At 39.3% G+C, this 17,199-nt stretch overlaps 1 protein-coding gene across 3 annotated transcripts in view; it reads right to left on the bottom strand.

The window, feature by feature from the left end:
- Nucleotides 1–17,199, bottom strand: part of PEPD (peptidase D) — a 144,808-nt gene that overhangs the window by 50,315 nt on the left and 77,294 nt on the right. For all 3 annotated transcript variants that reach the window (XM_042027690.1, XM_042027689.1, XM_042027691.1), the window contains 2 exons: nt 10,510–10,578; nt 3,573–3,650 (listed from right to left, as the gene is read on the bottom strand). In XM_042027690.1, the coding sequence (XP_041883624.1) occupies nt 3,573–3,650; nt 10,510–10,578 (147 nt within the window). The remainder of the gene's footprint in view (nt 1–3,572; nt 3,651–10,509; nt 10,579–17,199) is intronic.

Here is a 17,199-nt window from a genome sequence, read left to right as displayed (position 1 = left end):
GCTTATGAGTCCACTTTCCCTACTACCAAATGCAGTTACAGCCTCAGTACAGAAACAGAAGGGGTCTTGGCATCCAGTTAGAAATGGAATACCTGGAGAGGATGCAGTGAACCTCAGTCCAGGGCTCAGTTCCAATCCAAGCTGTCAGAGCTTCAAGATGACACAAGAAAATCAGTATTTGTGAACAGCCTGACAGTGTATCATCACTGCAACCTGTGGTTTGCAACATTCCAAGTAGAAGATTTTATTTAAAGTTAATACTGAGTGAAAGGGCCAAGTGCCTACAATGGTGACTCAGCCTACCTGGTTATCTGGGTGACTGCTCTGACCACAGAGACAACAGACACCTGCTTAGGAAAATGTTTGGTTTAGAGCACATTGATCATTTAAATGCTCACCACGGAATGCTATAGGTACATGAATCATTTATACAAAACACTGACTTGCTGCTATTGCAATATTTACTTTTAATATCCATACCAGTTAAATGCCTGTATCTACTGAACACCTCAGCTTCCCTAAAAATACTGATTTCTTTCTCTGTCAATCCTGGTGCTTTGCGTTAGATAGCTATTTCAATATTTAACAGATTGAAAAGGATCGCCCTGCTTAGCAAGACAGTGTGTATTAACAAGAAGTGTCAGAAATTCCCTTGACAGTCCTTTGTTTTGCACTGGCATCTTTTAGTGCATAAGCTGTACCTATAAAAAGTGTGGATTATGATGCAGAAATGCAATTCCATACCAGTTTCTTACAGAAGCAATAAACCCACTTGATATAGGTTAATTTTAAAAAGTGAACATCATAAAGCCAGGCTCTTCTAAACCTGCCATGGCTTTCGAAGACAGAGTAACAGCCTTAAGATATAAAAATGCAACAGCACAAGTATTTTGGCCTGTGATCTTCTTTTGATACAATTAAATCCCTGTTACTTATATTTTTAAAAGAGCAAACAATGCATGCATTCAAGCATTTCACAGAAGCAAAGCCTTACTCTTCCAAATGTATTTTTTCTAATATTCAGGTGCTTAGTTGACTTATTTATGATACTTACTGCACTGCACTGCTTTGTACATAAAAAACCTGAGCAGTACATTTCTGCAAAACCCATAAATGTTATTCACATCCACTAAGTAATGTTAAGAAAAAGACATGAAATTCTACTGAATGATTTATTAAAAATCATACCAAATACCCAATCTCCCAATTCTATTACATACAACTCTATGAATGGTTAAACTAGTGTTATGCCAAAACACTAGCAAAACCAGAAATAACCCTTAAAATACTCTTATCTCTTTTTCAACTAAAGTCTATTTTTTTCCCTATGGCCAGGGCCTCCTAAGACTATCCAACAGAGGGCTCCCCATAGCTGTTAAAAAGCTTAATTGAAAGCCAATATATGAATGCTAATATACACACACAAATCAGCACACTGTCATTTTAATGCCCTCCTCTGTATGCACACACACACCCATCTACACCCAAATCAGACATTTCTAAAGTCACACACCAGTCAGGTAGTCCCTTGGCAGAATTTGTATGCTGCTCATGTATGCTACTGCAAGATTTTTTCTGAAATACTATTTTTAACTATTATTTAACTAAAATTAGGGTGTTTTAAAATTGTCTTTCCAGATACATAATTACTTTTTCTTACCATTTTTTTATTTTCCCTTGAGAAGAATACTAAGAAAATGGTGTGGAGCAGAGTGTGCTCTGTGAGCATCAGCCAGTGGGAAAGGCAGGGAGCCCGGCGGGTGCTCACGCACGTGGGGCACCGCTTTGCTGCCACCCACCTGCACCTGAAAAACTTCTCACCAAGACCAAGGTGCAACCGCACTGTTTCAGCAAAAGGTTATTCCAGACTCTGTTAAACCAGGTTCTCTTTGCTGAGGCAGGGTTGCTGCTCAGCAGTTTTGAAATGCTGAAGTGATCGATGTATTTGGTAGGTTATGGTTTCCTGACGTTGAGATCTCTGAGGCTGATAAAACCCAAACATATTTTAAAGACTTTTCCAGTACTGCAGAAAATAAGGGTTTGCAAAGAGTCTTGTATGAGCTCTTGTGGTTTAAGAAGGACTACAGCCATCCACTAAACTGTCCTTGGAGACTGTAAGTGAAAGATTCCTACACTTACCCTTCACCCTGAGGTCTCCCTCAACATTTAAAGACCTTCATTTTAAACACGGGATATCATAATGCACTGTGGCATATCTTTTCTCAGTAACATGCTGAGATTTCCTCTATGCTATGCACCTTTTCTTTTAAATTTAATTGAATGACACAGCTGACACATTTTTATGTTGGTGTGTCCTTCCTGATCAAAAAGCACTCATAGCACATTATCTACTCAAACACAACATAATCATAAATCAAAGCTATTGCCCTGCAATAAATTAACGTTAGTATTTGATGGGTTTAGTAAGCTATTAACCAGAGATGAAGATAATACATAAACTATTGTACAAGAAGCTTTTAAAAAAGTTTTTACAGTATTATAAAGAAATTATCTATCTGTAATTCCGTAAGTTCACTGTGCAGTACCTGCAGATGTGCCTGGAACATTAGCCAACAGGGCATATTTTTTAACTTCTGAGATTCAATTTGTTTTCCATAATAGGTTTTGAGCTTATCAATGATAATACTAATTTGCTTTCCTTCATACATTTACATTCCACTACAAAAATACATACCTACACTCTTTCTGCACAGGCTACAAAGGTAATCCAATACAATTCCTCCACTGAATGTCAGTGATTAACTTCTCCAGAACTAGTTTTGCATTTTTATAAACAAAGGCTTTTTGAGCCATGTCTTTGGAGGTGAAGTACAAAATTTATGATCTCATATATTACACATCAGACAAACAGGTCTTTCAATTTATGGGAATGTATTCGGTGCTTCCATTCGCTCTGCTTTTACCTGCAGTGATACTGCAAAGCATGTGGACATGTAGTACATGTAGAGAAAACTTGGCAGTATTTGCAACTCTATTACACATCACTAAACTCTAAGTAAATCTTTATAGAAAGGTTTTGGCACAACACAGAACTAAAAGCGCCCTTCCCTGACCTGAACTGAGTTTCATTTCTTCACACATTTTACTGTCTCCTTTTTTGTCGGGGTGTCTGTGTGCACATAGGCATTTGTAAGACCCAATCCATTCTGCAATTTGATGCAATTCTCTAAAAGTAGCCAATACTCTCGTGATCCTCTAGCCCACCACCAGAGCTGAGGTTTGGATCTGAGGTTCAAGAGCAAACTTAGATGACAAATTTTGCAACTGCCCTTGTACTTAGAATACAGCCATTTCTTAAACTAAATTCTAAGTGCCTCTGGTCCAGAAGTGTTTGAAACAGTATCTCCTTCTCCCTTACAACTGGAGATGCGGGTGTACAGGATCTTTGGAAGAAATCAGAAGAGTTTGGCATGCAAAGCTACCTTCTATTTTAAAGATATAGACTTTTTATCGTTATGCAGCCATCCTTTTTCTAACAGTACATACAATTCCTATATGGAAACAGCAGTAGTGAAACAGAAGTATCAAACAAACTCTAACCCTTTACTTACCATAAGTCTCCATCTTCAATAGTCTTATCGTTCGGGGCTCCAGCATGGCCGTAGTGCAAAACAGATGAGTTCTCCCCACTGATGGGCAAAAAGAAAATCAGCACAATTAGTGGAAGAAGAAACATTAACACACACATTCATACGACACGAGAAGGAACGCTGTAAACATCAGTGTATTCACATAAAAAGCAGCCTGTGAGAGCTGTCAGAATCCCTGCCCCGGTGTGGGCTGCTGTAGCCACCCCAACCACTTGTGCAGCAGAGGTGTGGGTGGCACAGGAACTCTGCTACTCTGGCTGTAAGACAGGATCTTGTTGCAGAAGGAACGTGGCACAGTGCTTATGAATATTTCCTATGTCTGTGACAGTGTAAAGGAAAGAACATGCACAAGTAATTTTTCAATTTACACCCATTTATTATTTCCTGGGGGGTTTTTTGTTGTTGTTGATGTTTTTGGGGTTTTTTGTTGTTTTTTTTGGGGGGTTTTTGTTGGGTTTTTTTTTTGTGTTCTGTTTTGGGGTTTTTTGTTTGGTTTTGTTTGGTTTTGTTTTGTTTTTACTTAGTGATACTTTTCCCTATTTGAGGTTAAGTAGTCTGAGGCATAAACCAAACTAACTTCCACTGGAATAAAATCTGACATTTTAAACACTCCAGGAATCACTGGGACTGGAGAAATTGAGCTGTCTGAGGGAACAGCTCCAGTTCCCCTCTGGCATGGCTACAGGTGGTCTCTGCTGGAGGGGATGCACTGCTTGGGGAACATTCACAGCTTACAATGTCAGAGGCTGGAGCAGGTATGAAAACCGACACTCTTTTCTTACCTGTTGTTGAAAAATCACATTACAAAGAAAAGACTTTTATTCCTGGAAACCTTTCAGAGTAAGCTGCTGATGCACAAGAATAAAACAGCTCCAGAGGAGGCTGGACCCCTGTTCTGTTGTTCTGAAGCTCCATGATCCACTAGGTGACTTACATTTGGCCTTGGCATCCTCTCTTGCCTACTGATATTCCTCCGGGTCTATAAAATGTCAGTTAAAAGGCTGATAAAGATCTCAAGCTCTACCTATTTTTCTTTTACTGTTCTCTTCAGATAGATGCGCTCGTTTTTTCTCTTCAAAAAGCTGGAAGAACTTTATCACATCCAAAAATACACCTATGGGGACAAGGTTACTGCAGCTTCTCTCTGACCCCTCCAGCTCACTTGCCAGTCTGTACCTCAGCTTTCATCAAAACCTTTCATTGGTCACCCTGCTCAAATTTGATTCTTTCAAGTTGTGATGCTGGAACAGCTTCATATCTTAGATGACAGGAATCTGAGGCTCAATTTCAATCAATCTTTTGTTGTATCTGGAATAAATGTGACATCTGACATACTTCTCATATTAAGACTTCTGATGTGTGCAACTACAAAAACAGCAAGCATGCACTGTATCCAAAAAGAGATTACCTTCAAGATACATTAAGTACTTGTGATATTAAATATTTAACAGATCATCAGTCATTCAGGTCTTTTCATAAACAATGATTATGGAGCAGAAAGTAAGTTTCTGCAGGTTTCAATCTAAATGGCTGGATTGTGTCCCTGGAAGTATTTAAAAAGACATGTAGATGTGGCACTTGGGGACACAGTTTAGCAGTGAACTTGGCAGTGCTGGGTTTATGGATGGACTTGATGATCTCAGAGGGCTTTTACAACCTGAATAGTTCTACATTTGTATTTTGAAAACAGTAAGTATTTATTGTTAAGTATTTTTTAGCATATAAGAATCACTATGTAATAAGACAGTGAAAGGTAATATTTCAGAATCATGGGCATGATTTTCTGATAAAGTGTACTTCATAAAATTACACACTCCAAACAGAAAAATTAGAGAAGTTAGAAGTTGTTAAACCAAGAATTGAAAAGCCCCACAGAACTAAGGCTGCAACACATTCATTTTGTGATGCTGGTCCAATGGCTTAAGCACAGTTTCACAGCTGGCTGGATGCTTTTTCCTTCCTGGGTGCTGGACTTGAGAACCTTTGCTGCTGTGCAGATAGCTAAAAATGGACCCAGAAAGGCTGCATACAAGATGAAGACAGACATCAGCTTCTTTCTGAGATGTTCTGTCTCCTGGGCACTGATGGAATATTTTCCACACCAGGACACTTTCAAAATTAGTTTGCTCTATCTGAAGAAAAAATCTATAATAGGGCAATGGAGTGCAATCAAAAGAAAAGGTCTTCTGTGCCAGTCAACGTGTCCAGTGGGAACTGTGCAGGAGACAGGGGTGCAGGCTGCTCCCACCCCTGCGCTGGGCTATCAGCATGGGGAGGGGAGGCAGCATCATTTCCTGCCTCAAGAACTGTTTCCCAGGTGGAGGGCTAAGATCTTGGGAGGGTGGCATGTGGAAGCAACTGGAATGACCTTGCATGACATTGTTTGGTGTTTAAGGAAAAACACAAGAAATAATAAAAAACCACCAACAGCTGCCGTGCACACATACTCCACAGCAGTTTGTGAGGATTTTAGCTGCAGATACTATTCCTTATCTCCCTCCAAAACTGGGGATGAAGTAGGAGAAGCAAACAGCACATGCATATATTTATGATCAACTTTTAAAACATGATCATGAGCCTTAAGGGCATGACTCCATGCTTATGTATTTGCAGACAGCTTGTTTACTTTTCAAGATAGGATGGCACTTTCAGTGTCATATACCATACCAGTGCATAAATGAGCCATATACTCAAATTTGACAACTGCACAAATGTTTTCAACAAAACACATTGCAAATACAAAGATGAGGGATTTCTTTTGCATTTTAATGTAAAGGTTTTAGTTTACGAAATACTTCTGTTAGGCTCAGCACCAACTGTGATGGGAGCTGCATGAAAGATCTGTTTTTCAGCATCACTAGTGAAGCGTTAAGCAGGCACAATCTTTCTTGGCATTGGAGGCTCCTGATCTGTCACACACATCTTGGCTCTGTGACACACACGGGATCACAGCACAGAGAGCACAGTTGGTGCTGAAGACCAGATCCACACACCATATGCATTTAAGGGGTTTTGGCTGTTGGGATTTATTGGCATGAGAGGGTCTGCTCCCTTGGGACTGGCTCTGGGCAGATCCCCTGGGCTCAACACCCATCAGCAATCATGGCAGAGCAGACCTGCTCCTAAAAGCTCTCCCAACTGCTTTTCACCCAAAACAAATCCAGCAGGTGCACTGCAGGACTGGTCTCTGGCTCTGAGCAGGCCCTGCAGCTGAGGATAAGTGGGAGAGCTTGACTCAGAAATGCACTACTGACCCAAATTAAAACAGCAATACGGAAACCTCTAGCAGGTTCCTGCTAAGAGGTGCATGTCCAATCTCCCCTGCGGGGTGCATCTTTACCACTGTCCGGAGATGAAGGCAGGACGATGCTTCAGGAGCAATGCTACAGAAATGATGTGTACCCACAATGTAAATGGTACAGTTAGCCAGAAATTGTTCACACTGATTCAGTAAGACTTTCAAGGTGGCTTTAAAACAGTTTAACCAAAACGTCAGCCACTGGCAAAGCAAATAGGCCTTCATGTAGAAGCTATTTCTTTCTTTTCCAAGAGGCAACAGTTGCCAGGTCTGGCATTAGAGCGCCAAGTCGGGGTTTAAGATAAAGTGCTGTGGGGAGGTGAGGATCACTGGCAGCTCTGCTGCCTTCTTTTTGGTCAGCACCTCTGAAAATCACAGCACACGAGGATGCCAATGCTCATCTTCAGGCAGCCAACCTGAAAAATCCTCCAAGAGGTTTCTGTGTACCGATTTTTATTCCTTTAATAACTTGCCTCTAACTGGTGTCAAAGACATGTTTGTTACAGAAAGAATTGCACAAAGCAGCAGAAGAGCTGCAAATTAACACCACCGAGAATGCAAACTTTGGTAAGAGATTCTGATTACTAGCAAAGGAAAACAATCCCCCAAGATGCATTTTAGAAACAAATTATTAGAAGAAAGAGGAGAAATGTCAGCAATATTTTAAGAATAGGACTATGCTGAGCATCAAGCACTACAAAAAGTGTAGCTGTTAGCTCTATATTGAGAACATCTAAAGAAAAGCCAAAAGACCATTAACTAAAACCAGAACCAGTATTTCCATCACGATTTAAATCATCATAGAATCAATCCAGAAGAAAGCATTAACCCCTCTTGCCACTTTTTTATCTAAGGCATGAAATCTTAAAAAGTTGTACTGAGGTGAAAGAAGGAAAAGCAGATTCAATAATTACCCTCATCTTATTCAAAACACTTCACTTATGGCGGCCCTCAGATAGAGGAAGACATTTCACTGCACAATGTTATTCTTAATAACAGGTAGTTATTCTTAATAATCAGGTAGTACCTGATGAGAGCTGTCATCCACCTAGAGACATCAGTCAAGAAGATCTGAACCTGACTCTAAGATGAGAGAGTAACAAGCAGCAGCTGACAGTGGCTTCTGTGGTGGTACCAGAGATACTGATGCCTCCACCACCAAACTCCAGCTGGAAGCCCTGCACCTGCTTCCCAGTGGATGCCATCCACCCTAGTGTCACCAGGACACTGGGAATGGATTACCTTTGTCTTCCCGTTTGTAAAAATGGTTCCTTGGTGCCCTAAGACACTGCAGTGAATAATTCATTAGCATTTGGACACAACTTGGAAGTAGTGCTTTGTAGATGAGTGCCAAATATATCTGAGTATGCTTATCAAATGCTCCCATTCTCCTTTCATGGCTCTTAGTGATGTCTGCACTTCAAACCACTCCCAAGCGGATGGTGTTTGAAAGTATCCTTAACTACAGGACTAATCTTGAAAGGTAACACCCTGTCACACTCATCAGTGTGTGTTACTATTCTCATAATACAGTGAATACATTAAGCATTTTTGGTCACACCGAATATTCATTTAGCATCTCCTCAAGAATATAACACTGGACAGGGACAGTAACAAATAAATGCACCCATCACATGACAAGTGATTTATTTCTGTACCGAAATATCACAATGATTACTCCTGATTTCCAGCTTAGTCAGCATCTTTAAAAAAAAAATTTATTAACACACTTGTCTTTTATTTAAAAGGATTATTCTCCTCTATGGGAACTATTATCAGGCCTGTAATCTAAAAAGGAAAGATCTTGTCAAAATATGCCCATTTTAAGTGTTCAGGAAAATAAAAAATTCAGCATGAATAGAATAAAACATTCAAAAATCCTAACTGCAAAAGCTATTTTTAGTTTTAAATGTAATTAAGTGAAATATTTACAATGCATGACAATTTCACAGTAATAAAAATTGTCTATTATTTTTGCCATTATTATGTTAATTGAATTCATTCATTTATTAGGAGCCAGCTTAAAACTGTTAATATTATTCATTCTTACTTCATCACTTATAGTCAGAACATAAAATACAAAGCCCTTTGTCCGTACATTGCTATCTCATATAATTATTGTTTTTTTTAAATCAAGTTTGTCTGCACTTTTAATTCTAGTGGTAGGATACAATGCCAGCTCCTAATGACAACAGTGAGTCACAGTGTTGTTTGGATGTTGCATTCCAAGGACAGCCCTTCTCTACGTTTTAAATCCTCCACTAGTTCAGAGACAGTGCTAATACCACTCCAGTGTCCTGCAAAGCTGGACAGGACACCCAGGGAGCTCCTGTCAGCACCCACTTCTGAGCTGCTGGTGGAGCTTTCCTCCTCCTGGGATCCTCAAGTCATGTAATGCAGGTCCTGGATTTTTCAGTCCTGTGGAAAGTTTGGCCTGTTCCCACAGGTCTCAAGGACCAACTATACAAACATAAAGTAGACATTTCTATAGGTTTAGCAAAGTGATTTGACCACCAGCAGCCAAACCAGATCCTGCAGCACAGGTTCTGATCCACTGTAAGTGAATGTGAAGTCTGCATGGCTGTGAAAAATCAAACCATCACCATCTGTGACAAAAGCTTAGAGATGGAGTCTCATTTCACTGGGATGTTAATTCTCAAGTTATACGACAGTGCTTAAACCAGGAAACTTTTCAGACAATTGAGATACATAATTTGCCATAAAACTGCTCCTGCTGCAATTTTGCATATAAATGGGAAAATTGCATTTACAAATAGGCAGTTGAGTAAACCGCAGAAAGAAGTGAAGGTGCTAATTGTTCTTATTACCTTCAAAGCAATATAGCATTATTGTCATTAACACAAAAACTATCTTCTGTAAGTGTATGTGACTTCAGTGTAGGGCAAATGTTTCTGAGTAGCAGCAGAACAAGTGAACATATATACCAACATATGCCTCATGGAACTGTCATATATCTCTGATTAGATTAATTCCACTAAGTAAGATTAATCTCAGCACAAAGCACACAGCTGTTCTTCAGCATGCATCCCACACTGTTCTCTTGTGCATTTCTACAACTGCAGGGAGAACTTTTATAACTACTTTCCCAAATACAATAACCTTCAACACTAGCTATTCAGCAAGAAGCAGAGAGAGCAAAAAATTCCAAATTCCCAAGAGATTAGTTTAATTGCATCCTAATCTTTGAGACAAAGAATTCTGAGGATGACATGAAATACTTAAGGTGCATTTCAAAGAAAGTATTTTTGAGCAACAGAGAATAGCTCTAAAGCCCTTCTCCATGATGCTATTTAATAAAAAAAGCCAACTGCAGCACAGGGGTGAGCACAAACATGATCATGGCAGCAGCAGCAGTCATTAGAGAACCTCTGGAGTGCAGAAGAATCTATTACCAAGTTGTTTCTTTAGGAGACAGAGGTAGCCACCTACCTCTCTTTGTCTTTTTCAGTGAAAACAGGTCAGAACTCACTCTGGTGGCATTTGCAAACACATGACATGCCTAAAAGGACCAATTTTACAAATATCCAGTGGCAAACTGACCATAAAGCTTACACAGTTCAGTGTAAATCATCCTCTTACCTGCCACAGATGCAAGTGTAGGAGGTGTGGCGCATGCCACCTCGAGTGTAGCAGTAGTGCTGGAACAGGCTGCAAAGGAACAAAGGTTGGAATTAATGATTTATGCAAAATCACCCCAAGATAGGGAGAAAAACAAGTCCTGCTTGAGTACAGCTGTGTTGGTGTAAATCCCCAGCTGCCCAACAAGGCTCTCTGCCCATTTCTGCTCAGCTGAACACTCCAATTGCCCCACATCCACAGCTCAGCAGCCCTGCAGAGGCGCACACGATTTCCACAAAGCCATGAAGCAATTCTGCAGCAGAGAAGAGGGGCTCAAGTGCAGCTCAGTGACCTCAAACAGCAACTGCTTTCCTTACAGCTCAACACCGAAAGGGAAATTACTGTGGGCAAAAGAGAGCTCATCTGACCATAGAACAAACAGGATGGTAACAGCTAAAATGCTGAAGCTGGTGAAGCTGGCCAAACTCTCCAAGTGGAATTGAGAAAACCACTGCATTGCTGCATTTAAGCTACACAATCATATCCATGATCCTTCTTTTCAATCCTGCTGTCTTCAATTTATGCCATGTAGATTCAGGAAAAGTGATGTCCAACCAGCCCTTCATGGAGGAAGGTCACAGCTCTTCAAAATAATTTCAGCAGAAGCCCTCTCATTTTTACCACCTCACAGATACCTTCTGCTGGAACCTGAACTAAATATCCCCAAAGCCTGATTTGCATCTGACTATGCTGTTCACCCTCCTCTCCACACAGGCCAGCAGAGCTCTCCCTTCCCATAAAACCAGGTACTTTCTGCATCACAGTCCAGGCCGGAATCGACAGCCTCATGTTTTCTTGTCTGTAGCACAACAGACACAGAAAACACAAGACTTACTCAATTTCAGATTGTGGTACCTAAATACCACTATGATCTTCCCCTGTCCAAACACGGGGAAAAAAATTAACAGACTCAATCCCAAGAGCAAGAAGGTAACGTGGTAACATGAGGCCGAGTCTCCTGCAGCCTCTAAAGCACAGTACAATGCAGCATTGTTTGCTTTTGTGTGTGCCTGGGACAGGGAAGGGAAGGGAGAGCAGCCCGTGCTCTCCTACAGAACTCCTCTTTCACTGCCATCCTGCTGGAGGAGCTGTTTGGCCTTAAAAAGCATTACAGTATTTTCATCTTCACTGTCAAAGTCCCCTTCACATGAGGGCAGATGTGCCCAAAGCACAATTAATATAGGATTAGGTGCTTTACGAGCTAAGCACATATCATGGATCCTTTTATTCTTTTTGAAATATGCTCTAGTTACAATCCAATTCCCTGTAATACTGAATGAATTCCAAAACCTCATTTCTTGTAACACTGAAATCATTTCATTAACACAGAGTGATAATGGTGCTATTCAAAGAATAGAGATGTTGTGATTTTGTCCTTCTTCAGCAGCAAGCCACAGAACACAATTCAAATTCAAAGGATATTAAAGACATTACATGACTGTAAACTAGATTTTTAAATTACGCAAAATGACAGTATTTAAAGAGAAACAAAAGAAAACATACAAAATAATCACACATGAAAAAAGAAAAGCCTTCATTTAGAGACTCAGTAGAGGGACACACTGTTTACAAGATCTGTTTTCTGCTCAAAATACTGCGGTGGTTTACACAGCAGAAAACACGAAGTTTGTTTTGGCCTGTAAATGAATAATGGCAATGAGTAGGTCAAATGCCAGAGAAGCTAAGGAGAAACTCTGACATGGTGAGAACACAGCAGAGATATCACTAAATTGAGCTAATAAAATTTATCACCTAAACTGTCATTTGCTCTGACATAGACGTTTTTTCACTGAAATGGACACTTCATATGGAAACATTTGTTTACAGCAAGGTTTACTCTGTAAGACATGACACTATACACAAACATTTTGCACAATAATTATACTGTTATATATGTATAGCTGCATTTTAGGAAGCAGCTTTTAGTGTATTTTATGGACCCTTCACCTTAAATGAATAAACTATGTCCTCTAGACAGCAACTTTCAGTAACCTCATAAAGAGCTTAAAAATGAAATGTAAAAATAAAATGTAAAAATGAAATAATGAAGGCTGTAAACATCTTCCCATCAGCAGTGATGCAGGATAGCAAGGTTTGTATTTTTCCATATGACAACTGATCACATATTCATAGTTGCAATTAATATGAAATTATGCAGCCAGTAATAGTAGTCACCTCTTGCAGTACTCCCCAATTAGCAGTAAAAAGCAATAAATAAATTAGGACATGCTTTGTGTAACCCAGCTGTTGCCTGAGCTTTGTTTCTGTTTTCATCAAACATCATGGACTTCCTTTTAATACCAAGAAAGAAGTGGCTGTTTATGTGATTGAGCTGCTCATGGTACAACTTTGCCAGGTGATGGGTTTCCTGCTAGTAAAACTACTCACATCACTTTTTTGAATTTACTTTTTTGGGGTATGACTTCATGCAATTGGAAAAAAAATCCAACACTTCCATCAGAGACAGCCAACATCCTTGTGTAATATGGCACAGGTAACTGAAGGACTGGATATCCCTCTGGTGACAAAGGCTGGCTTTTCAAAGCTGCAAAGTGTGTACGTAGCATTAGAGAAGGTGCCAGGACTTTGCAGGTAAAGTCCCAGCTCCACTGAAGTTAATGCAGATTCTGCCACTGGACTTCATCACACCAAGATTTCACTGTATACACTCTGTAAGAATCTTTATCCATAAGAGAAACATGAAAGTAAAAAGTCTGAAATAGTTGGATGGAATATAATTTAATCTGGCACTCTGCATACATTGCAAATATTGCATCCTGAACTTTGACTGGTCTTTTTGATTGGAGCTTATGTGAGTTCAGTCAGTTTTATGTTGGTGCTGGATGCTTTGCCCTGAGCTTTTAATGCAACCAACACAGGTACAGAAATGAAGCAGCTCTTCTCCTTCTTGCATGGGGTTTCAAAGCTTCCTGTCACATTTTGGGCAGTATTTCTCGAGAGGGCAGGTGTATTACTGACCATGCAAGAGTGGCCTCAGTGGTGTACACCGACCACCCACTGGTGTATGGGCTTGTCACAGGGCACCCGTTCCATGAGACAACCTTGCTAGAGCCAGCATGGGCTGTGCATTGCTTTGGACACAATTTGTTTGTTGCTGTTGCTATGCACAGGAACATCCTGGCTTTGGTGCTCTTTTTTTTTGCCAAAACCATCACTTTCTTCGACTGATAATATGCGGTAAGGTAGTTTTAAAAAAACTCACTGTTTTTTCCATCAATTAAAAAAAATACAAGTATTAGCCACCATCAACTCAAGTAAATCTGACATGAGTGCACTTCCCCTCCTTGCAAATTTGCTGAGGCACAAGATAATGTTATCCCCACTGCTCTGCTGAGTCTCAACTGCCTCACTGGCTCTGCTGACTTGAGAGAAGAAAACTCCCCTTTCAGAGATAATGGGTTATTCACCAGTAGAAATAACAAACAAGTATATACTTGCTATGTTTCAGATCCTATGGAGTAGGGCATACATCCAAACAAATCTCCAGAACGCTTCAAGAGCCTTAACTTCAAAACAGCCTAAAAAACCATTAAAGTAAAACCTTCTACAAACAGTCTTTCTGACAAATTATCAAAATCACTCTGACAATGATGTTTGTGTTTTATGGTGATCTTTGTTCCAGTTTCTACTGCTATCTAATGTACATTTACAATCACGTGTGTGCTGTGAATGGAAATTGCATCAAATAAAGTAGTTTAATGCCAAGTGTTCCCAATTTAAGTGCATTTACAGAATAAAGACACATAAAGCAGGAGGAAGATCTGTATTGATTGCTCTCACATGTTTTGCTTTATTTCAGGTCTTCCTCGTCCCTAGAATATAATGTATCCATACACACTCAGCAGTGTCAGTTTTATTTCCCAAAAGTACACAAATAATCTCTAATTTTAATTCTTATCATCAGCTCTTCTTGAGTTATAAGAAATATTTATAAGAAAGCAACATTTTCATTTCTCAGCTATTCACTCCTGAAACCAAGACACTTCTAGATCAAAAGAATCCAAATTTTCAATAGAAATTCAATTGAGCATTTTGACCTGTATCTTACAAAACCGGTAAGAAATGCAATTACAAAAAGAGTAATAAACATGGAGAAATGAGAGATACAGAAGGAACTACAAGCAGCAAGAATATCTGAGCAATGTCTGACCAAAATAAACTTTAAAACCTCGCCAAGTTTCTATAACACTGCCCACTACATTCCTCAGTGGCATCTTCTGATGGTCCCACACCCTCAGTAACTGCAGTGAAGTGCTGCAGAAGGAGACATGCACATCACTTCAGGCTGGAGGAACAATTCCTCATCCCAAGGTTTCTGACGAGAGAGAGAGAGAAAACCACTGAATAATCCTGTTCATTATTCCCAGATACTGCATCAAGAACACCAGTGGATACTGGTAGTTGAAGAACCAGATTTTTAGGTTGTGTATCAGAGAGATCTGCTGTCAATTTGCCCTGTGAAGCATACAAGTACAGAAGAGTCAAGGACACTTGTAGGTCCATATCTCATTATGGTGTTTATATTGAAAACATATATTTGACAAAGTTGCCTCCTAATAAAAAGAAACCTTTATATACTTCAAAATTTGAACACAGACCTTGAGAGTTGCCTTGAAATGCAAGCAGGTGGATTTGAACTATAAACCAGAAACCACGGTAACTTAACAGAGTTTTGGATGGAACTTGGAGGATTTTCTGCAGTTCCTTCTTTTTTTTTTTTATGGCCACAATTGGAAGATGTAGGTGAATATCTATCAGTCATCAGTGCACCAAATTAATTTTGAATTACAACTAGAATGTGCCCTTATGCTTTTGTATGGTGTAAATACGAAGCACAGCCACGAGACAGGCTAAAATCCAAAGCCTTTCTAAAGGATTCACAGAAGGGTAAATATTCTAAAGTTGATCCCTCTGTTTATACCAGGACTGAAAGCCATTATTTTGATCATTTAGACACATAATCTGCACATAAGAAAGCTGTAAAGCCCAAAACCTGCAAAATTGTTGAGCCACAGTAAATATAATTTGTCCATGATGCCTAAAGCATTTATACTTAACATCAAGCTAGGCTGAAACAAACATGCTCAGAGGGAAGAAGACAAGGTGCAACATCCCTTCAGTGAACACAGGAGCAAGGTGAGCAGTGCTTCCTTTAATCCCACACTAGACATAGTGAGGTTCTTGCAAACAGAGCATTTTTCTTTCATTTTTAACCTACTTACTCTGCTAATGTAATTTATTTTCCATGGGCAACTAGATGCTTAAAGGCTTAGCCTATCTAATCCTATTTAGTTCACAACAGCACACTGAAGTATTGCAAAACATCTCTAAGGTTGTTTTAATACAAAACCAAAAAAAAAAGTCAGTACTTGATTGCAAAAGGGTAAAATAGAGTGGAGAAGTGTAGGAGGAATAATCCAACTTACTACCAATGAACAAATGATGGATTACGAATTTGCAGCCAAACAAGAAAAACAGCACAATGAGCAGATGAGCAAAATTATTCTACACCTTGGAGACAATATCCTTAATGATTTATGCCTGGAAATTGTTTAGAACTTGCAGATCCATGAACAACAGGAAACAAAACCACTTCTACGCATTGACTTCTTAAACTAACTGGTTACATTACTTCTAAAGAAAATTTTAGATTGAAACCCCCGGGTGGGTTATTTTGCATGCTCACAGAGTAGAGCTGCTGAAGCTTACTATCAGCCAGAGACACTGAAAGGAGCTATACTTTGAAGCATCTCTATTTACAATTGTCCTAATTTGTATCATGCACAAGCAGAAATAATGTGTGATTTTTTTTTTTTAAGTGTTGATCCTTCTGAATTCTAACATCTAGATTCTGTTCTCATTTTTGCTGTGCTTTCTTTAAGTAAGTTATATGTGCAGCAAACTCTATGTAATAATGGAACCTTAGAAGACACAGGAAACTGGCAGCATATTAATGGAAATACACTAAGAACATTTATGAAATAAGGAAGAGCTATGTAGAAGCAGCACAGAAGTGGGCTCACCTCTGTAATAAATAATTCATATTGAGATTTCTAAGTGTGTTACTTCTCTGTACTAAAATGGATCTCAAGCCAGAGCTCAGGGCAGGAACAGAGGGTAAGATTACCCTAAAATGCAGATCTATTTTAAGATACAAACCAACACAGATCAGAAGGAATACCATTCCTTCAGGAAGCAAAGTCTATCAAGGTAAAGCCATTCATACTACCTGGAAACGAGAGACACACGAAACAGAAAGTCCATAAATAATACAAAACTCAACACTGTCACATATGTCATATATGATTTGCAATGATTGAAGGTAATTGATAATATCAGTTCAAGAACAGAGAGCTAAGGTGAGGGGTAATTAGCATTTTAAATGCATAATTGGGAATTATAAATTACCTGTCTTATGTAAAGAATAACTGAAGAGCTTATATGACATGAGCTGATAATTCATCTTTTTGTCTAAGCTACACAGGTTGGTAAATTTAGAGAATCAGGCATTGCATTTTCCTCACACACACAGACATTCTGGTTTGGTTTTTTTTTTTTTTAAATTTCATAGCTCTTCCTTTTATCTATTCCACATGAAGAAAATTTCCCCCCCTCAATTTGCAAATCTAG

This window comes from Corvus kubaryi, unplaced genomic scaffold, assembly GCF_017639235.1.
Source record: "Corvus kubaryi isolate FWS band 111438036 unplaced genomic scaffold, C.kubaryi_AGA036_p1.0 37300, whole genome shotgun sequence".
Taxonomy (NCBI): domain Eukaryota; kingdom Metazoa; phylum Chordata; class Aves; order Passeriformes; family Corvidae; genus Corvus; species Corvus kubaryi.
Note: the sequence above shows the minus strand (reverse complement) of the source record. Positions and strands in the feature narration are given on the sequence as shown.